At 63.3% G+C, this 21,211-nt stretch overlaps 3 protein-coding genes across 11 annotated transcripts in view; 1 reads left to right on the top strand and 2 right to left on the bottom strand.

Moving 5' to 3' along the window:
* Positions 1-2,292, bottom strand: part of LOC121672609 (THAP domain-containing protein 7-like) — a 3,791-nt gene extending 1,499 nt beyond the window's left edge. The window contains 4 exon segments of the mRNA XM_042045322.1: positions 7-16; positions 646-801; positions 1,660-1,739; positions 2,218-2,292. Of these exon segments, the coding sequence (XP_041901256.1) occupies positions 7-16; positions 646-801; positions 1,660-1,739 (246 nt within the window). The 5' untranslated portion in view covers positions 2,218-2,292.
* Positions 2,293-2,969: 677 nt separating this feature from the next.
* On the bottom strand, positions 2,970-9,363 carry LOC121672612 (pupal cuticle protein 36-like). 9 transcript variants are annotated; one of them, XM_042045325.1, is made up of 10 exons: positions 8,896-9,316; positions 8,562-8,631; positions 7,321-7,371; positions 6,930-7,091; positions 6,368-6,496; positions 5,973-6,061; positions 5,638-5,738; positions 4,595-4,703; positions 3,771-3,943; positions 3,157-3,262 (listed from the first exon to the last, which is right to left on the bottom strand). In XM_042045325.1, exons 1-10 carry the CDS (start codon positions 9,201-9,203, stop codon positions 3,249-3,251), a joined length of 1,206 nt encoding a protein of 401 aa, XP_041901259.1. In that variant the 5' UTR covers positions 9,204-9,316; the 3' UTR covers positions 3,157-3,248. The 9 variants fall into 9 exon arrangements, with proteins under 9 accessions (XP_041901265.1, XP_041901260.1, XP_041901267.1 ...); XM_042045327.1 differs by having other exon boundaries at positions 8,562-8,659; positions 8,896-9,110; XM_042045334.1 differs by having other exon boundaries at positions 8,562-8,672; positions 8,896-8,959.
* A 3,168-nt stretch (positions 9,364-12,531) lies between these two features.
* On the top strand, positions 12,532-16,532 carry LOC121672611 (zinc finger and BTB domain-containing protein 45-like). Its single transcript, XM_042045324.1, is given in 4 exon segments — positions 12,532-12,607; positions 12,956-14,103; positions 14,106-14,255; positions 16,165-16,532. Coding segments are annotated over 3 exon segments (1,308 nt in total). The 5' UTR covers positions 12,532-12,607; positions 12,956-13,307; the 3' UTR covers positions 16,527-16,532.
* The last annotated feature ends 4,679 nt before the right edge of the window (positions 16,533-21,211 follow it).

Here is a 21,211-nt window from a genome sequence, read left to right on the forward strand (position 1 = left end):
GGGGGGACCCCAAAACCTGGGGGTGATCCCCAGGAGGTCCTTTAAGTCAAGAGTCTTCAGGGTGAAGCCTCCCAATGTCCTGGGAGCCCCCCAAGCTCCAGGGAAGATCTTGGGGCACCTAAAAATCCCTGAGGGGATTCCTGAAATACCTGGGGGGTCTGTGGCCTGCAAGGGGAAATGGGGAGGGGGCTCTGGGGGGGGGGTCCCTCAGGGTGCTCTGGCACCCCCAGGGCCCTGGGGTGTCCCCAACCCCTCACGAGGCACCTCTGGGGTCAGAGGAGGGTCCCTGGGTTGTCCCCAATACTTCACAGTGGGGTCTTTGGGACACCCTGAGGTGTCCCCAGTTCCCTGGCATGTCCGTGACACATCACAGGGGCTCCCCTGGGGTGTCACCAACTCCTTGCTGGGGGTCCCTGAGGTGTCCCCATCCCTTGCTGGGAGTCCCTGGGTGGCCCCAAACACCTTGGGGCATGTGCTTGGGGTGCCCCCAAACTCCAGGGAAGGTTCAAGGGTCTGGGGGAAGGGGGGGGGGGGATGAGCCCCAAAACCCTTCACAGGAGAAGGTCGGGGTGATCCATAGCCCCTGGAGCCTCACCCGGAGCCTGGATCTCACCTGGAGCCCCACCTGCAGCCCCCTGGCCTCACCTGTAGCCCACTACCTCGAAGCAGGAGCTCTCGAAGTGCTGGGAGCAGAAGTAGATGTATTTGGAGGTGGGGTCCCAGCGGCCCTCGCCCGAGGGGTCCCGGCGCCGGCTGTTCTCCAGCCACTGCACCCGGCGGGGATCGTCCTTCCGGGGCAGCCTGGGGGACACGGGGACATGGGAGGGACAGAGGGACACAGGGGGACAACGGGACACAGGAGTGGGAGGGGACATGGGGAGAAAGAGAGAGATATGGGGGGAAGTGGGACGTGGGGCACACAGGTCGTGAGGGGACACGAGAAGATGGGGACATGAGGGGACACAGGTCATACAGAGGGGACACGGGGGGCACCCAGGTCACAGGGGAGGACGTGGGTTATGGGAGGGACAAGGGGTATGGAGGGACAACGGGGGTACAGAGGTCACAGGGGGTCATGGCAGGCATGGGGGGACGCAGGGAAGACACAGGATAGGGGAACACAGGTCACACAGGTGACACAGGTCACACAAGTGACACAGGTGAGCTGCGAGGCTGCAGTTCCCCCCCGCACACCTGACCCCATTTCTGCAGAGCTGAATGACACCTTCCTCCCCCCACACACCTGGAAATGGAACAGTCCAGGCAGGTCCTGTTAAAGGGCACAGGGCTGAGCCATCCCACAAATGGGGGGGCGGAATAGACACACCTGGGACAGCCCATTGCTAAGGGAGGGGGACACGCCTGGGACAGCCCGTTCTAAGGTGGGGGTGACAGCTGGGACAGCCCATTGCTAAAAAACGGGGGGAGAGCGGGAACTCGCACACCTGGGAGAGCCCATTGTTGAAGGGGGAACACACACCTGGAACAGTCCATTGCTAAGGGGGGATGCACACCTGTGACAGCTGGGACAGCCCATTGCTAAGGGAGGGGACGCGCACCCCTGTGACAGCCCAGTGCTAAGCGGGGGGTGACAGCTGGGACAGCCCATTGCTCGGGGGGGGTGGTGTCCCTGCCCCGGGGGTCTCGGGGGGCACCCACCGGTGGAAGGAGATGCCTCGGCCGCGGGTGTCGCGGGTGTCCCGGGTGCAGCAGCCGGCGGCGGAGCAGTGACGGGGCATCTGGGGGAAGGGAGGGTGTCACAGGGCCGAGACGCCCCCTCCCCAAAATTCCACGCTTCCTCCGCGCCACCCAACCAGCCCAGACACCCTGCAAACCCCCGTGGCGTCAGCCCCAAAATCCGCCCGGGGCCCCCGCCCTTGGTCGGATCTCACTCGCCGTGCCCCCCCACCCCCCCCACACCCTTCTCCGAGGCCGGACCCCCCTCCAACAGCCGGACCCCCCTCCAACAGCCGGACCCCTCCCCACCACGGCCGGACCCCTCCCCGGGGGGACACCATCCCCGTGTGTGTCCCCCCATTTCCCCCCACCCGGGGCCTGTCTCCCCTCTCTCCCACCACCGCCCCTCCCGGGACCTGACATCTCCCCCCAATAGTCGGAACCCCCTCCCCGTGTTCTCTCCCGATCCCAGGCCGCCCCTTTTCCCACCTTTTCCCCATTTTTCCCCCTTTTCCACCCCCCGCCCCGTTCCGGCCCCACCTCGTCGCTCCCATCCCGCCGCCGCCGCGGCCTCCCCTGAACTCTCGCGAGACTCTGCAACTCCGCGAGAACAACCCCCGCACACCCACCCCACGCCCGCCCGCCCCGCCCCTTCTCCTCATTGGCTGCCACTCCGATGTGGGCGGGGAGCCACGCCCCCGAGCCGCGCCTCATTTGCATCCCGCGCTGCTATTGGCCGACGGGGTCGCGCCCTCACCTCATTAACCATTCAAGCCCCGCCCCCACCGCGGGCGTTCCGCGGCCCCTCCCCACGGCCTTTGGGGCTTTTGGGGGCTTTTGGGGGCTTTTGGGGGCTTTCACCGCCCCCAGTTGAGGTAAAAAGGGTTTTTTCCCCCCCGCCGGCCAGACTGTGGGGGGTTTGGAGGGATTGTGGGGGTTTATTAGGGGGTTTCAACCCCCCCAATCGGGGTAAAGAGGGTTTTGGGATCCCCCCCAGCGGGTTTTGGGGGGTCTCGGGGGGTTTTGAGGGGTTTCAGCACCCCCTAATTGGTATAAAGATGGTTTTGAGGCCCCCCCCCGACAGCTTCTGGGGGATTTGAGGGCTTTCAAGCTCCCCCCAACCTGTGACTCCAGAATATTTTCAAGCAGCCCCAAACTGTGGCACGGGAAAGGGGGATCCCCCAAAAGGGATCCCCAAACTGTGTTTTGGGGCGTGGTTCGATCCCGGCCCAGATGGGCTCGGGGGATTTTGGGACCCCCCCCAAGTCCTCCAGGGCCACTCAAGAGCGAGACCCTCTCGAAGGCACTTTAATGAGTTGGGGACCCTCCCCCCAACAAAAAACAGCCCCTCCAAAAACCCCCCACGAGAGGGGGGGCCCTGGGCGGGCTTTGGGGTCCCGGGGGATTCAAGGGGTTCCCCCAGTGCTGGGGGCTGGGCCGAGCCCCCCCCCAGGCGCCGGGGGCAGGTTTGAGGGGGGTGGCAGGGGGCGTCCCGCCGTCCTCGCTGTCCCCACTGTCCTCGGAGTCGTCGTCCCCATCCCGCAGCATCCGCCGGACCGTGCGGGACAGGTTCATGGGGTCACACCTGGGGGGGCACCGAGGGGTGGTGAGACCCCCAGACACCCCCAACATCCCATAAATTCCATAGAGCCCCTAATAGCCCATAAATCCCACAGAGACCCCCAACACCCCATAAACTCCATGGAGCCCTCCTGGGGACCCCCAATATCCCAGACAGCCCTCATGGAGCCCCCCCATTCCATAAACCCCATAGAACCCTCCAGGGGATCCCCAGGATCCCAGAACCCCCATAGAGCCCTCCCCCATCCTGTAACCCCACAGAGAGCTCCTATAGAGATTCCCAATCCCATAACCTCCCCGGAGAACCCCAACATCCCATAAACCCATAGAGCTCCCCTGGGGACCCCCAGCATCCCAGAACCTTCATGGAACTCCCCAGTATCCCATAAACCCTGTAGAGCCCCCATAGAACCCCGCAATATCCCATTAACCCCATAGAACCCCTAGAGAGCCCCCCCCACCCCATAACAAGCCCATGGGGTCTATAGGGGCCCATAGGGGACTGTCCCCACCTGAGGCGTGTCCTGAGCACAGCCACGTGTCGGGCAGTGGCCGCGGCCCCATCCCCGACGTCCTCGAGCTCCCGGCGCAGGTGGTGGCCCTGGGCCAGCGCTTGGGCCGTCCCCGCGGCCACCGCGGCCACCTGGTCAGCCAGGAGCCGGCCTGCAGCCTCGCTGGCACGGGCCTGAAGGGGACAGAGGGACACTGGGGACACTGGGGACATGGGGACAGGGGGTTATGGGACATGGGGCCCAGGTGACACAGGGACGTGGTGCCATCGGGTGTTGGGACGTGGGCACGTGGGGGCACAGGGAAGCTGCAGGGTGACAGCGTGATGGGGGTGACATGAGAAAATGGGGGTGACAGGTGACAGAGGGGGACAGAGGGGGACAGAGAGGGTGACAGAGAGGGTGACAGGGGTGACAGGAGGTGACACAAGATAATGGGGGTGACAGGTGACAGAGGGGGACAGAGAGGGTGACAGGGTGACGGAGGCGGACAGGGCGACAGAGAGTGACATGAAGTAACGGGGGTGACAAGTGACAGAGGATACCAGAAGGGGGCAGAGGGTGACAGTAGGTGACAGCAGGTGACGTGGGCTGCTGACAGGGGCTGACAGGAGGTGACAGGAGGTGACAGAGGGTGACAGAGGGTGACAGGTGATGACAGGAGGTGACACATGGTGACAGAGGGTGACAGGCGATAATGTGTGGTGACACATGGTGACACAAGGTGACAGGGAGAGACAGGCGGTGACAGGAGGTGACAGTGGGTGACAGAAGGGGACACACGGTGGCAGCAGGTGACAATGGGTGACAGTGGGTGCTGTCCCCACCTGCAGCCGGTAGCGCTCCCCCAGCAGCCGCTGCTCCTCCGCCTCGGCCACCAACACCCGCAGGCGCCGGCTGGTGACACGCGCGGCCCGGGACAGGGCCACCCGCGCCCTGCAACCAGGGGACACCTCTGTCACCCATGGAGTGACCCACAGAGGGACCCACAGAGGGACCCTCGGCCACCCAGGACAGGGTCACCCACACCTTGTCACCAGGGGACACCCATGTCACCCCACGTCACTCACAGAGTGACCCATGGCCGGTGACACATGTGGGACAGGGCTGTCCTGGGATATCTGGGGACCACCCCGGGACCACCAAAGACCACCTTTGGGCCACCCTGAATCAACCTGGACCACCCAAGGTCACCTGAACCACGATGGGAAATCCCTGGGTCACCTTGGACTCCCCTGAGCCACCCTGGGCCACCTTGGTGCCACCCCAAGATCCCCCTGGACCACCCTGGGTCACCCCAGGACTCTCTGGGACCACCCTGGCACCACCCAAGACCACCCTTGATCACGCTGGGACCATCTGGGGACCACCTTGGGGCCCTCCGGGTGCCCCCCGTGCCCCCCGTGCCCGCTGACCCCGCCTCACGCTGCAGCAGCTCCTGCAGGTGGGCGCAGCGGGCGCGCAGGGCGGGCTCGGGGGGCGCGGGGGGGTCCCGGGGGTGCTGCAGCCGCTCCCGCAGCAGCCGCTGCTCCTGTGCCAGCCGGGCCCACGCCCCCTGCGCCTCCCGTGCCCGCATGCCCGCGGCCACCAGCGCCCGCCGCAGCTCCTCCACCTGCGGGAAAGGGGGGTCAGAGCCCGAACCTGTCCCCATGGCACCCGCATGGCACCCACACGGTCCCTATGGACCCAAAGGTGCACCCACGGCACCCTCACCTGCCCACCTCCCCCCGCAGGTGCCCCCCTGCCCCCACAGGTGCCTGCTTGTCACCACCCCCCAGACACTCCATGGGCGCCTCTCGTCACCCACCCGCCCCCCGCCGCTGCTCCCCGTGCCCCCCCATGTCCCCATAGGTGTCCCCCGTGTCCCCACCTGGCCCAGCCGCTGGTTCAGGTGCTCCCGCAGGCCCCGGTTGTGCTCCCGCAGCTCCTCCAGCGCCGCCTGCAGCCCCCCCGGGGTCCCCAGCATGGGGGCTGTAGGGGACATGGGGGCTGTAGGGGACACGTGGGGACAGTAGGGACATATAGGGGCTACAGGGGACACATCCATAGGGGACTTACAGGGGCCACAGGGACAGAGAGGGGCTATAGGGGAGAGATGGGGGCTACAGGGACACATGGGAGTTATAGGGGCTATAGGGAACATTGGGATTATAGGGGACACACTGGAAGGAGACGTGGCCAGGGAGGGGGCGCGGCCATGCTCACCTGGGGCGGGGGGCGTGGCCCACCTTTGCAGCCACGTGGTCGCGCTCCTGCTCCGCCCGGCGCCGGGAATGCTGGGCCGCCCGCACCGCCTGTGGGCAGGGCCAGCATGGACACACCCCCGAGCCACGCCCGCTGCAATAGCCCCACCCACCACCATAGCCACGCCCGCAGCTGCAATAGCCCCACCCCTTTGGTCCTTAGCCCCACCCGCAGCTGCAATAGCCCCACCCCATTGGTCCTTAGCCCCACCCCCAGCTGCAATAGCCCCACCCCATTGGTCCTTAGCCCCACCTGCAGCTGCAATAGCCCCACGCCATTGGTCCTTAGCCCCACCCGCAGCTGCAGTAGCCCCACCCCTTGCACTAAGCTCCGCCCCTCGTCTTAGCCCCGCCCACCTGCCGCAACTGCTCCAGCTCCACCCCTCGGGCCAGGCACTGAGACTCCGCCTCCTGTGCCCGGAGCTCTGCCCCCGCCTTGGCAGCACGAGCAGCCTCCAGCTCCGCCCACAGCAGCTGCCCTGCCTCCTGCGGAGGGGAGGGCTCTGGGACAGGCCACGCCCACACACCTGGCCCTGCCCACTGCTCCACCACTCATTCACAGCCACACAACCCTCAGACCACGCCCCCTTTAGCCCCATCATGACCACACCCACACCCTGACTCCACCCATGATGGGGCTCCACCCCCTCAGGCCCCACCCCCCCCCCCCCCCACCCCCCCTCCAAAAAGCTCTGCCTGTTCTCATAAGCCCCACCTCCTTCACAGACCACACCCCTGACCACACCCTCTTTGCCCCACCTCAGCCACACCCCCTGCCAGAGGCTCCTCCCCCTCCCAGGCCACACCTCTGCCCATGTCCCACCCACCCTTTTAAGCCCTGCCTCCCCCACAGGCCACGCCCCCTCTAACCACACCCCTGTCCGAGGCTCTGCCCCCTCAGACCCCCGGCCCCGCCCACCTGCTGCAGGCGCAGGCGCTCATTGGCCCTGTCCAGTGCCCGACAGGCTCCGCCCACCCGTGCCTGGGCTCCGCCCACCGCGATCTCCAACGCCCTCAGGGCCCCGCCCTCCATCAGGCTCCGCCCACGTTCTGCCGCCAGGCTCCGCCCCAGTGCCGCCACCTGGTTGGGCAGGGGGTGATTGACAGCCCCAGACCACGCCTCTGGGTGGAAGGCCCCGCCCCCATATGATGGACAGCTCCAAGCTCTGCCCCCATAGTTACAGGTGGGCCCGTGCCCCGCCCACCTGGGTGATTGACAGTCATATGCCCCACCCCCTCCTCAGCAAGAGGCGGGGGCATTCTGTGACTGACAGATGCTGGCCCCGCCCCTCCCAGCAAGCCCCGCCCACCTGGCTGCTGAGGTCCCGCAGCTCCTCCTCCAGCTCCCGGCGGTGCTGGGCCTGCGGGGGGGGGGGGGGGGGGCAAATTTTGGGGGGACCCAAAATCCAGGGGGTCGCAGGGGACCGGAGGAGTCCTAAAGTCTGAGGGGTCCCAGGTGCTGGGGGTGCCAGGGGTCCGAGGGACTCCCAAAGTCTGGGGTGTCCCAAGAGTTCGAGGTTCCCAGGAATCAGAGGGGTCCCAGGTGTCCAGGGGTTCCCAGATGTCCGGGGTTTCCTGGGGGTCCAGAGAATCCCAGGGGTCTGAGGGACCCCACGTGTCCAGGGGGTCACAGGAATTCTGGGACTCCCAGGTGTCCGGAGGGTCCCAAATACCCAGGGAGTCCCAAAGTTTGGGGGGGTGGGGCAGATGTCTGGGGGGTCCCAGGTGTTTGAGGGATCTCAGAGTCCAGGAGGGTCCCAGGTCCTTGGGGGGGTCCCAGGTGTTTGAGGGGTCTCAGAGTCCAGGAGGGTCCCAGGTCCTTGGGGGGGTCCCAGGTGTTGGGGGTCCCGGGAGTCCGAGGTGGTCCCAAAGTCTGGGGGATCCCCAGAGTTCGAGGGGCCCAGGGGTCCAGGAGGTTCCCGGGAATCCGGGGTGTCCTGTAGGTTTGGGGGGATCCCAAAGTCCGGGGGAGAATGAGGTGCTTGGGGGGCCCCAGGGGTCTGGAAAGTCCCAGATGTTTGGGGGTCCCAGGAGTCTGGAGGGACCCAGATGTCCAGGGGGTCCCAGGAATCCGGGGACCCCCTCAGAGCGCTTGGGGGGAATGAACATTCACAGGTCCCCTCGGGGGAGCAGTTTGGGGGGTCGGGGGGGGCCGGGGAGGGGAGGGGGGGGATGTGCCCGTCCCCCCGGGGGGGGAGGGGCGCCAAGGGCTCGCGGCCGCTGTGTCCCTGTCCCCGCCCCGTGTCCCAATTCCAGGCCGGGGGCTGGCGGGGGGCCAGGGGGGCCGTGGATGGGGCGCCGGGGCTCCCCAGCCAAAGGCGGGGCCGGGAGCCCACAAACGCCTGGACCCCTCCACTCCTCCACCCCCTGGGACCCTCCCAGTTGGGGTCGAGGCTTCCCCGGGTGCCTGGGGGTCCCCACCATCACCCGAGCCCCCCCACCCCATCCCTGCGTCCTCCCCACCGCACCACCTGCGTTCCCTCCACTCCATCCCTGTGTCTCCCGCCCTCATCTGGGGGTCCCCCCACTCACCTGGGGGTTCCCCACTCACCTGTGCCAGCCCGGGGGCGCCGCGTCGTCCCCGGTCCCCCGTGTCCATCATGGCACAAACCGGGGGGGCTCTGGAGCAACAGAGACCTTGGAGAGACCCTACAATAACCCCCTCCCCCCCAAAACCGCATCAGCCCCAGGCTGGGACCCCCCCCTCCACCCCCGGCCCCAAACCGGGCGGGGACGGGTCCCTTTGTTGTAGGGGGAAGGTCGGGGGTGCCCGGACTCCGGGGTCCCCTGCCCACCCTGGGAAGGGGGGTTGGGTCCCCGGCCCACCCTGAGGTGGGGGGGGTCCCCTGCCCACCCTGGTTGGTTCCGGACCCTGCGTCCCTCACCTGTGGCCGCCGAGCCCGTGGGACGCGGGGCCGGGGCGCTCCCGGTGCCACCCCCGCCGCGGGCACGGGAGGACCCGCGTGTGGCACCGCGTTCCTCCCCCGGGCTGTACCCGCGGGGAGGGGACAGAGCCCGCCCACCCCCCGGGCCCGATGTCCGGGCGGGTCCGTTCGGCTCCATCGGCTCCAAGAGCCGGTGTCACCCCCGCCCTCGCCCGGGGGGACACAGGTTTCGGGGCACCGCCCCAGGGCACCCGGAATTCGGGTGTCACCGCTGTCCTCGCCCAGGGGATGCAGGTTTCCCAGGGCATCCCGGAATTTCGGTGTCATCCCTGCTGGGGACGTGTCGCAGGGCACAGCGGTATTTGGGTGTCACCCTCACCCTTACTCAGGGGACAGGTGTCCCGGGGCACAGCAGAATTCAGGTGTTACTCTCACCAAGGGGACACAGGTGTCCCAGGGCACCCGAATTTGGGTGCCACCCCCGTCCTCGCACAGGGAACAGGTGTCCCAGGGCACAGTGAAATTAGGGTGTCACCTCTGCCCCAGGGGACACAGTGTCCTAGGACACCCTGGAATTCCAGTGTCACCCTTGCCCAGGGGACGTGGGTGTCCCTGGACAGCCTGGAATTCAGGTGTCACCCCCACCCAAGGAGACACAGTTGTCCCAGACCACCCCAAAATTCTGTTGTTGCCCTCACCTGAGGGGACACAGGTGTCCTAGGGCACCCGGAATTTGGGTGTCACCGCTGTTCTCGCCCAGGGGACAGGTGTCCCAGGGCACAGTGGAATTAGGGTGTCACCCCTGCCCGAGGGCATGCAGGTTTTGGGACACCAACCCAGGGCCCCCAGAATTCAGGAGCCACCCAAGGGAGGGATGTTGGGCTAGTGGGAACCACAGTGATGTCATCTGTGATGTCACCTGTGATTTCATGGTGCCGGCTGTGATGGGAGCAGGGCATGGGACCAGCGGTGATGTCACAGTGCTGCGTGTGATGTCACGGTGGGGATGGCACTCGGTGACGTCACGTGAGTGACTGACCCCCTGTGTGGGCTGGTGTTGGATGGGACAGAGGGGGCAGCAGCTGCACCCAGGGGGCCATGGAGTCGTACAAGGGGTCATTGCTGGGGTCACCTGTACAGTAGGGTCAACATGGAGAGACATAGAGTTACACTGGTCAACATGGGTCAGGTCAACCTCCATCACCATGGAGAGACATGGAGTGACACTGGTCCACGTGGCTCAACATGGGTCAACACGGGTCAACACGGGTCAACATGGGTCAGGTCAACAACAGTCAACATGGAGAGAACATGCAGTGACACGGGTCAACACAGATCAGCCTGGAGAGACACAGAGTGACACAGGTCAACACGGGTCAACATGGCTCAGCATGGGTCAAGTCAATATAAGACAACGGGGATCGATGTGGATCACCGTGAGTCAGCATGGGTCAACACTGGTCAACAAGGAGAGACATGGAGTGACATGGGTCAACACTGGTCCACACGGGACACCAGGGATCAACACGGGCCAGCATGGATCAACGTGGGTTAACACAGGTCACCATGGGTCAACGCTGCCCAACAGCCTGGACCAGCAGAGGTCAGCATGGGTCAACACAGGTTAATCCACGGTGATGTGGGTCAAATCAGCTCAACAGGAACACGGCCACCATGGATCAACATGGATCAATGTGGGGTCAACATGGATCAATGGGGGTCAACTCATGGAGCAACATGGATCAATGTGGGTCAGCACAGGGATCAACATGGATCAATATGGGTCAACTCATGGATCAACATAGATCAATATGGGTCAACATGGATGAGTGTGGGTCAACACAGGGATCAGCATGGATCAATGTGGGTCAACATGGATCAATGTGGGTCAGCACAAGGATCAACATGGATCAACATGGATCAACATGGATTGATGTAGGTCAGCACAGGGATCAACATGCATCAATGTGGGTTAGCATGGATCAACATGGATTGATGTAGATCAACGTGGATTGATGTAGGTCAGCACAGGGATCAACATGGATCAATGTGGGTCAACTCATGGATCAACAAGGATCAATGTGGGTCAACATGGATCAACATGGATTGATGTAGGTCAGCACAGGGATCAATATGCATCAATGTGGGTCAACAGACAGATCAATATGGATTGATGTGGGTCAACGTGGGTCAACTCATGGATCAACATGGATTAATGTGAGTCAACACAAGGGTCAACACATCCCAACAAACGTGGGTCAGTATGGAATGACACAGGTCCACACAGAGGGACAGAAGTCAACATGGAGTGACACCGGTCAGCACAGGCCAACACAGCTCAAACCCCACAGTTCCCCAGATCAACACTGGACCAATGTGAGTCAACACGGAGTGACACGGATCAACCTGGATGGACAGAGGTCGGTCTACGTGGGTCAAAATGGAGCAGAGCAGAGTGACAGGGGCCAACATGGACCAACATGGATCCACAGGAGTCAACAGGAATCAGTGTGGGTCAACACGGATCAACAGGGATCAACACGGATCGACATGGACCAAGAGGAGTCAACGTGGGTCAACATGGATCAACATGGACTGACCATTGTGGGCCAACACGGCTCAAGGAACATGGGGGAGCACAGACTAACACCGGCCAACAGGGGCCAGTTTGACCCTATGGGGTCTATATGGATCCCTGGGGGGTCTGTAGGGGATGCCAGCTCTACAGGGATCCCTGAAGGGTCTACAGGGGGTCCCTGGGGGGTATATCTGGATCCCTGAGGGGGTCTATCGGGCATACCAGCCCTACAGGGATACCTACAGGATCCATGCCTATGGAATCTATAGGGAGTCCAGACCTTATGGGCATCCCTGTAGACATTGACGGGAGGTCTCCAACCCCACTGAGGTCCCCATGGGGGTCCCTGTGGGGGGTCTGTAGGGGTCCTATATAGCTCTATTGGAATCCCCATGGAGGTCCCTATAAGGCTCTCCAGACATTTTGGCGTCCCCAGGGGGATCTGCAGGGGATCCAGGCCCTATGGGGATCCCCTGGGGGACATGTGGGGGGCTCCAGGCCCCATGGGAGTACCTGGGAGGGTCATTAGGGGTCTCCAGCTCTGTTGGGGCCCCTGTGTGGGTCTATAGGGGTCTGTAGGGGGAGGTTCCTATGAGGGTCTGTAGGGTGGTCCTGCTCCGTGGGGGTCCCTGTGGGGGTCTATAGGGGTCTCTAGCCTTATTGAGGTCTCTGTGGGGGTCGCCAAAAGGTCCTGACCCTGCAGGTCCCTATGGGGGTTTATAAGGGTCTGCAGCCCTATTGGGGTCTGTAGTGCAGGCCCTATTGGGGTCTGTAATGCAGGCCCCATAAGGGTCTGTAGGAGTCTCGAGACCTCTTGGAGTCCCTATGGGGATCCCTGTGGGGGTCTATGGGGCCACTGCGGTCCCTAGGAGGATCCCGCTCCCGGGGGTCCCTATGGATGATCCCGCTCCCGGGGGTCCCTATGGATGAGCCATAAGGAACCGCGACCCTGAGGAATCCCCCGCCCGCCAGGGGGCGATATCCGCCCCTGGCCGCTCCTCCCCGTCTCTATGGCAGGAAGGGGGGCGCACTGGGGGCGCACTGCGCCACTCTCTATGGTCCACAGTCGCTTTCCGGTCCGGTCTGGCGGAAGTGACGTCAGAGAGCGGCGGCGGCGGCGGGAGCAGGAGCGAGGTGTGGGGGAGGGGCCGGGGGGTCCCGGGGTTTGGGGGTGGGGGGGAAAGGGTCGGATCGGGAGATCCCGAGAGGTCCAGGGAGGGGGAGGAATTGGGTTGGGTGGTTCCGGCTGTCGTGACAGGTCGGGAACATTCCGCCCGGTGTCCCTAGGTCCCCCGTGATGTCATCGGCGCTGTCCACGGCGCGTGGTGACGTCACACGCGGTGTCCCCCGTCTCCGCCCGTGTCCCCATCAATGTCCCCACGCCCTGGTGACGTCACAGGGGCTGTCCCCGGCCCCCGGCGATGTCCCCCGCCCCCGGTGACACCCCGTGGAACGTCCCCAGCCCCGCCTCTGTTTCCCCAGGTACTGCCAGCCTCGCCGCCGTCCCGGTGTCCCCACCGGCCTCGTGTCCCCGTGTCCTCACCATCCCAGCGTTCCCGCCATCCCGGTGTCCCTGCTGTCCCTGTCGTCCCAGTGTCCCTGTTGTTCCCGCTATCCCGGTGTCCCCACTGTCCCCGTGTCCACGCCGTCCCTGTGTCCCCATTGTCCCTGCTACCCCCACCATCTCTGGCCATTCCCGTGTCCCAGCTGTCACTGCCATCTCCGTGTCCCCTCTCTCCCCACCGTCCCCGTGTCCCCTCTCTCCCCTCTCTCCCCACCATCCCCGTGTCCCCTCTCTCCCCTCTATCCCCACCATCCCCGTGTCCCCGCGGCCATGCCGGAGGCCGTGCACTACATCCACCTGCAGAACTTCAGCCGCTCCCTGCTGGAGACGCTCAACGGGCAGCGCGTGGCCGGGCAGTTCTGCGACGTCACCGTGCGGATCCGCGAGGCCTCGCTGCGCGCCCACCGCTGCGTCCTGGCCGCCGGCAGCCCCTTCTTCCACGACAAGCTGCTGCTGGGCCACTCGGCCATCGAGGTGCCGCCCGTGGTGCCCTCGGCGGCCGTGCGCCAGCTCGTGGAGTTCCTGTACAGCGGCAGCCTCGTGGTGGCCCAGTCGGAGGCGCTGCACATCCTCACGGCCGCCTCGGTGCTGCAGATCAAGACGGTCATCGACGAGTGCACCCAGATCATCTCGCAGAGCCGCGGCCCCGCCGTGCTGCCCCCGCCCCACAAGGTGCCAGGGCCACCGCTGGTGTCACCCCCGGGGCCACCTCCGGAGCTCGAGAGCCTCTCGGAGCCGGTGCCGAGCGGCCACAGCCGCAAACAGCGGCAGCCGCTGCGCCTGGCGCCGGCACTCAAGGAGGAGCAGGAGGAGTTGGAGGAGGAGGAGGCAGAGGATGAAGGGGGGGTCCAGGAAGGTGTTGTCCCCCCAGGTGTGGCCCCCCCACCCTTCCCTGCCCCGGACCCCCCATTTTTTGGAGCCTCCGAGGTTTTTCCCGATGCTTTTCTGCCACCCTGGCCCAGCGACGACGGCGGCGGCGCCTTTGGGCCCGAGCGTGGCCGGGAGGCGCTGGGGGGGGACAGCTTCGGGTTTGGGCCCCCCCCCCCCTTGCCCCCCCCCCACGAGGGGGGGGTGGGGGGGGGGGCACTGCCCCCACGGCCCCCCCAGCGCCCCCGGCCGGGCCCCCCCGCGGCCCCCAGCCCCCCTACCAGTGCGGCCACTGCCAGAAGAGCTTCAGCTCCCGCAAGAACTACACCAAGCACATGTTCATCCACTCAGGTGAGCAGGGGGCTCACGGGGGCCGTGATGGGGAGGGCAGGGCAGGGGTTTTGGTGACACACGTGGCTCTCGTATGACTCGTGCTGGTGTCCTGCGCCGATCCGTGATGACTTGGATCAGTCCCTTCTGGTCGTGTCAATGCATGTCGCTTGCTTGAGCCCCATTGACCCACGTTGGCATGTGCTGACCAATGTTGACCCATGTTGGCTTGTACTGACCAGGGCTGGCCTGTGCTGACCCATGTTGGCCTGTCCTCACCAGTGTTGACCCACGTTGGCCTGTACTGACCTGTGCTGGCTTATACTGACTCACATTGGCCTATACTGACCAATGTTGACCCACGTTGGCCTGTACTGACCTGTGCTGGCTTATACTGACTCACATTGGCCTATACTGACCAATGTTGACTCACTTTGGCCTGAACAGACCCATGTTGGCCTGTGCTGACCCATGTTGGCCTGTACAGACCCACACGGGCCTGCGCTGAGCCATGTTGGATTGTTCCAACCCGTGCTGGTCTGTGCTGACCCATGTTGGACTGTTCCAACCCATGTTGGCCTGTGCTGACCCATGTTGACCTGTGCTGACCAATGTTGGCCCACACTGATCTGTACAGACCCATACTGGCCTCTGCTGGAGGCTTCACTGGACCAATGGTGACCCACGTTCGCCCCTGTTGATCCACATTGACCCTTGTTGATCCATTTTGACTCACATCTCTTCATGTTGATCCATTTTGGCCCACGCAGACCTGGGTGGATCCATGATGTCCCAGGTCACTCTGTGCTGACCCACTGCTCACCTGTGTTCACCCACATTGACCCATGTTGGTCCATGGTGCTCCATGTTGACCCATCTTGGTTTGTTGACCCATGGTGACCCTCCCCAATACGCGTTGTTCCCTTTTGATCCATGTTGATCCATTAACTCTCATCACTCTGTGTTAATCCGTGCTGACCCTGGTCAACTTGTGTTGCTCCATGTTGACCTACGATGATCCATGGTGGCCCATATCAATCCATGGTGACTTACACTGATCGATCCACGTTGACACACGTTGATCCATGTTGATCTGTATCGATCCACATTGACTCATCTTGACTCTGTTAACCCGTGTTGACTTCTGTTGATCCTTGTTGACCCATGTTGATCTGTGTTGGCCCATATTGACCTGTATTGATCCATGTTGGCCTGTACTGATCCATGTTGACCCATCTTGATCCATGTTTGCCCATATCAATCCTTGTTGACCTGTTGACTATCTTGACACACGTTGACCCATGTTGGCCCATTTTGATCTATGTTGACCCATGCTGATCCACGTTGACCCATGTTGGCCCACTTTGATCTATGTTGACCCATGCTGATCCACATTGACCCCTGTGGACCTGTTCCAATCCATGTTGACCCCTGGTGACCCACATGGACCTGTATCAATCCATGCTGACCCGTATCAATCCACACTGACCCCTTTTGATCTATGTTGACCTGTGTTGACCGTTGTCAATCTATGTTTATCTGCGTTGATCCATGCTGATCCGTATGGATCCGTGTTGATCCACACTGACCCATATTGACCCGTATCGATCCGTGTTGACCTGTATTGATCCATGCTGACCCACATTGATCCATTTGGGCCCATGTTGACCTGCATCGATCCACGTTGACCCCTTTTGACCCACACTGACCCATGTTGACCCGTATTGATCCATGTTGACCTGTATTGATGTACATTGACCCCTATTGATCCATGTTGACCCACATTGATCCCTGTTTGACCAACATTGATCCCTGTTGACCTGTATTAATCCACGCTGACCTGTACTCACCCCTGTTGACCCACACTGACCTGTACCAATCCATGCTGACCCATACTGACTCCAGTTGCCCCACATTTGTGTGTCCACAGGTGAGAAGCCCCACCAGTGCTCCATCTGCTGGCGCTCCTTCTCTCTCCGGGACTACCTGCTCAAGCACATGGTGACCCACACGGGCGTCCGCGCCTTCCAGTGCGGCATCTGCTGCAAACGCTTCACCCAGAAGAGCTCCCTCAACGTCCACATGCGCACGCACCGCCCTGAGCGCTTCCAGTGCCGCCTCTGCACCAAGGGCTTCTCCCACCGCACCCTCCTGGAGCGCCACGCCGCCGCCTCCCACCCCGTGCCCCCACCGGGGCCGCCACCAGGGCCGCCACTGCCACCACCGGAACCTGGACTGAGCACGTGGCCGGGTCCGGACACTGCAGGTGCCGGCTCCACTCACACGGCGTGAGGGGGGGGGTCCCTGCCCCTCGAAGGGCCTTGAGGGTGGGCCTGGGGGCTCCTCTGTGCCCGTGGGTCTGTTGGAGCATCCGGGGTGAGACCTGGAGGAAGCGGCTGAGACGCTCTCCGTCAGATTCGGGAAGTTTTGGGGACGTTCCCAGTGATAGGAGAAGGGTAACAGAACACCCCCTTTGGAACATGTGGAACACCCAGGGCTCTGAGCAGTGCCAGAATCACGGAGAAAATCCTCTGGAAACTGTGCTGAGACACGTGGGAGTCCAGGAGGAGGCTGGTGATGGCCAACGCGGTGTCACGGAGGGTGAACGGAGCCCGGGAAGTTCGGTGGCTCTTTGGGATGCCCACGGTGGGGGGTGACGATATCATGGACCTGCTGCCACCCCCAGAACATCCTGGAACTGAGCTGGGCACGGGGATTGGACAGATGGACCACGCCATGAGTCCAGAGGAGGCCACAGAGGTGCTCAGAGGGCTGGACAGAGTTGAGGTGGCCCACATGGAGAAGGGAACAATCCTGGGACACCTCAGAGCCCCTTCCAGTGCCTGAAGGGGTTCCAAGAGCTGGGGAGGGACTTTGGACAAGGGCCTGGAGCGCCAGGACATGAGGAGTGGCTTCAGGCTGGAAAAAGGGAGATTGAGGTGGAATTTCAGGGAGAAATTCCTGCCTGTGAGGGTCTGGAATGGCATTCCATAGAAGTTGGGCGTGCCCCATGCCGGGAAGTGTCTGTGGAAGGTCCCTTGCCCCCAGACCATTCCATGGTGACTGTGACCCCACCCCAGCCATGGATGGACACCGGGAGGGACGTGGGGTCCCTCCCCTGGCCCCTCCCCACCATGTGGCTCCTGCCCCCCCAAACAGTGACAATGAACGTGGGGGGTTCAATGGCCCTTCTGGTGCTGTTATTGCCATTTTTTACCCTAAAATCTGCCCCCCACTGATGGCCCCCGTGATGTGTCCCCTGCTCAACGGTGGCATGTGGCCACCAGGAAGGGCCATGGCAACTCGTGGCCAGGTCAAGGGACCAAACTCATCCCTGTGGCCACTGGCCATGTCCTCCCTGGGTCATTTACACTGGCCGTGGGTGCCAGTGGCCACTCCATGTCCCTGTGGCCACCGTGGAGAGGTCACTGCCCACATCATGGGTTGTCCCCAGGTCATTTCCATTGTCTGTGGGTGCCAGTGGCCACCCCCAGGAGTGGCAGTAGCCACAGGCCGTGTCAGGGTTCCTTCAGAAATCCCCCTGTGGACCCCGGCAGGGCCCCCTGTGTCACCAAGGCCAGCAGGGCAGCACTGTCCTCTGTCCCCCCTGGGTGCCACCCCGATCCTCAGGGACCCCCAAAGCCCCCAGGGCACAGCTGGGGACAAGGGGGACACTGGGGACGTGGAAGGGGACAGGAGGGGACTTGGGATGACATGAGGGGACACTGGGTGGAGGTGGGGGGGACACTGGGAACACCGTTCCGGGGCCACCAGTGCCCAGGGCCCCTCAGCCATTGGTCCCAGTGCTGCCCAGGGCCCTCCCAGAACACCCCCAGCAGCCACCAGTGTCCTCCAAGCATTCTCAGCCATCCTCCGTGCTCTCCCAGTAACTCCCAGTGTTCCCAGTAACCCCCTTGCTATAGTCCCCAGTGCTCCCAGTTCAACCCTGCAGCTCTCCCAGTCCCTTCTTAGTGCCCCCTGTCCCTGCCCAGTTCTGCTGCCCAGCACTCCCAGTCCCTCTTCAGTGCTCCCAGTAACCTCCAGTGATCCCAGTAATCCCCTGTGCCTGCCCAGTGCTCCCTGAGCTCCCAGTGACCCACAGTGATGCCAATGAGCAGTGATCCCAGTAAACCCCAGTGATCCCATCAATCCCCCGTCACGCCAGTAACTCCCAGCATTCCCAGTCCCTCCCCCCTCCTGCTTCCTATTGGTTTATCCAGCCGTCGATTGGGGCCTCGGCTCCGCCTGCCCGCGGAACGCCGATGCCGATTGGCCGGTCCATCGAAGAAGTCCCCGCCTTCCCCGGGCTCTTCGGCCGCTGATTGGTTCCTCTCCGAGCGCTGTGCGCGCTGATTGGTCCGTTCCCACTCACGTGCAGGAGGCGTCTTCCCGCCCTTTCTATCCCCGCTCCCCCTCTCCCATTGCTGCCGAGCGCTGTCAGTCTTCTCTACTCCCCGCCCTCCAGCTCTTTTATTGGTTTTCCGCGTTGTCAATCGTGCGCAGCGGGCGGTGATTGGCTGTGCGCCAGGGCGGGGGCGGGAGGAGGAGGCCGTGCGGCGTTTGAGTGGGACGGGGCAGCCATGTCGGTGCCGCTGCCGGTGGCGGTCGGGAACGGCCCCGGGGCGACGGGAGCGGAGCCGCCGGAGCCCCTGGAGCTGCTGGAGCTCTGCGGCGCCTGCCGGGAGCGGCTCAGCCCCCAGCGGGAACCGCGGTTGCTGCCTTGCCTGCACTCCGTGTGCCGGGGCTGCCTCGGGGCCGCGCCGGGAGCCGCCGGCAGCGACGGGCAGGGTGAGGGGGAGGCGTGAAATGGGAGCGCTGGTGGTTACTGGGGACACTGAGGACCACTGGGAGTTACCGGGATCACTGGAGCTTACTGGGATCACTGGGGCTTACTGGGGGCTCAGAGAGCACTGGGGAGGCACTTGGGTTTACTGGGATCACTGGTGGTCAGTGGGATTGCTGGGGTTTGTTGGGAATGCTGGGGGTTACTGGCATCTCTGGTTTATGGAGGACACTGAGCGTTCCTGGGAGCTCAGGGAGCACTGAGGAGGCACTTGGAACTATTGGGATCGCTTGGAGTTACTGGGTTGCTGCAGGAATTACTGGGAGCTCTATGGGGAGGGGATGACCCCAGTATCCAACCTGGGGGACACTGTGACCCCATTTGGCAGGTGTCCCACCCCAGGGGACACTGTGACCCCACCGTGGGAGTGTCCTGTCCTGGGGGACGCTCTGACCCCATTGGTGACTCCTTGTCACCATCCCTGTCTCCCTCTCTGGGAAGGGGACAGGGACCTCTCTGGTGACATCAGTGGTCATGGTGGCCCTGGGGCTCCGTTTTGGAGGTCCCCAGCCCCCACCCCACTAATGAGCCAGCATTTGCTGACAAATGGAGGTGACAGAGGAGGGTGTGGGGTGACTGTGTCCTCTTTCTGTCCCCCCCAGTGTTTGGCTGCCCCGTGTGCCACCAGCAGTGTCCCCTCGGTGACATCATGGAGAACTTCTTCCTGCAGGACAGCGGGGCTGGGCCAGCCCTCGGCCAGGGCAGCAGGCAGGTAGTGCCTCGTTAGCGCTAATTAGCGCTGACTGGGGGGAGGGAGGTCCCCCAGCGTGTCCCTTGTCCCCAGAGCTGCACCAGCTGTGAGGACAACGCAGCGGCCACCAGCTTCTGCCTGGAGTGCGCGGAGCCGCTGTGTGAGACCTGCGTGGAGGCCCATCAGAGGGTCAGGTACACCCGGGACCACACCGTGCGGGCCTTGGGTGAGTCCCTGGCACCTCCTGGCACCTCCTGGCCCCTGCCTGTCCCTGTTCCCATCACTGTGTGACACCTACGTGCAGGCCCGTCAGAGGGTCAGGTACACCCGGCACCTCGCTGTCACTGTCCATGGCCCCAGTCCCATCCTTCTCACCCTCTGCGGCTGCTCAGTCTGTGCCACCTCCTGTCCCTGTCCTTGTGCTTGTCCTTGTGACTCCAGTCCTTGTCACTGTCCCTGTCCCGCCCTTAACAAGGCGCTGACTCCATCAGCAGATCCATCCTGGTGTCATTCCAGGTGCCAGTCCCAGTGCCATTCCCAGTACCACCCCAGTGCCATTCCTGTGTTCTCTCAGTGCCATCCTGGTGCCATTCCCAGTCCTATCCCAGTTCTGTCCCAATGCCATTTCTGGTGCCTTCCCACCACCATTCCCAGTGCCGTTCATGGTCCCATCCCAGTTCCATTCCCCGTGCCATCCCAGCACCATTCCCAGCCCTGTCCCAGTTCCATCCCAGTACCATTCCTGGTGGCATTCAGGGCCCTCTCCTGGTTCCATCTCGGTGCTGTTCTGGTTCTATCCCAACACCATTCCCAGTGCCATCCCCAGTGCCATTCCAGCCCCATTCCCAGCGCCATCCCAGGGCTGTTCTTGGTGCCATCCCCAGTGCCATTCCAGCACCATTCCCAGCCCCATTCCCAGTGCCATCCCTGCCCCATTCCCAGTGCCATTCCTGGTCCTATCTCAGTCCCATTCCTACCCTGTTCCCAGCTCCATTCCTGGTGCCATTCCTGGTCCTATCTCAGTTCCATCCCAGTGCCATTCCTGATCCCATTCCCAGTACCATTCCCAGCCTATTCCACTCCATTCCCATTCCCGGTCCTATCTCAGTTGCATCCCAGTCCCATTCCCACCCCATTCCCAGCTCCATTCTTGGTGCCATCCCAGCAGCATTCCCACCCCATTCCCAGTGCCACTCTCTTCCCATTCCTGCTCCTGTCTCAGTTCCATGCCGGTGCCATTCCCATTCCCACCCCATTCCCATTCCTATCTCAGTTCCATCCCAGCACCATCCCCATTCCCGCTGCTGTCTCATTTCCATCCTGGTGCCATTCCCGGTGCCACTCTATTCTCATTCCAGCTCCTGTCTCAGTTCGATCCCGGTGCCATTCCCGGTGTCACCCCATTCCCATTCCCACTCCTATCTCAGTCCCATCCCAGTCCCA

Source organism: Corvus kubaryi, unplaced genomic scaffold (assembly GCF_017639235.1).
Source record: "Corvus kubaryi isolate FWS band 111438036 unplaced genomic scaffold, C.kubaryi_AGA036_p1.0 63115, whole genome shotgun sequence".
NCBI classification, from domain to species: Eukaryota; Metazoa; Chordata; class Aves; order Passeriformes; family Corvidae; genus Corvus; species Corvus kubaryi.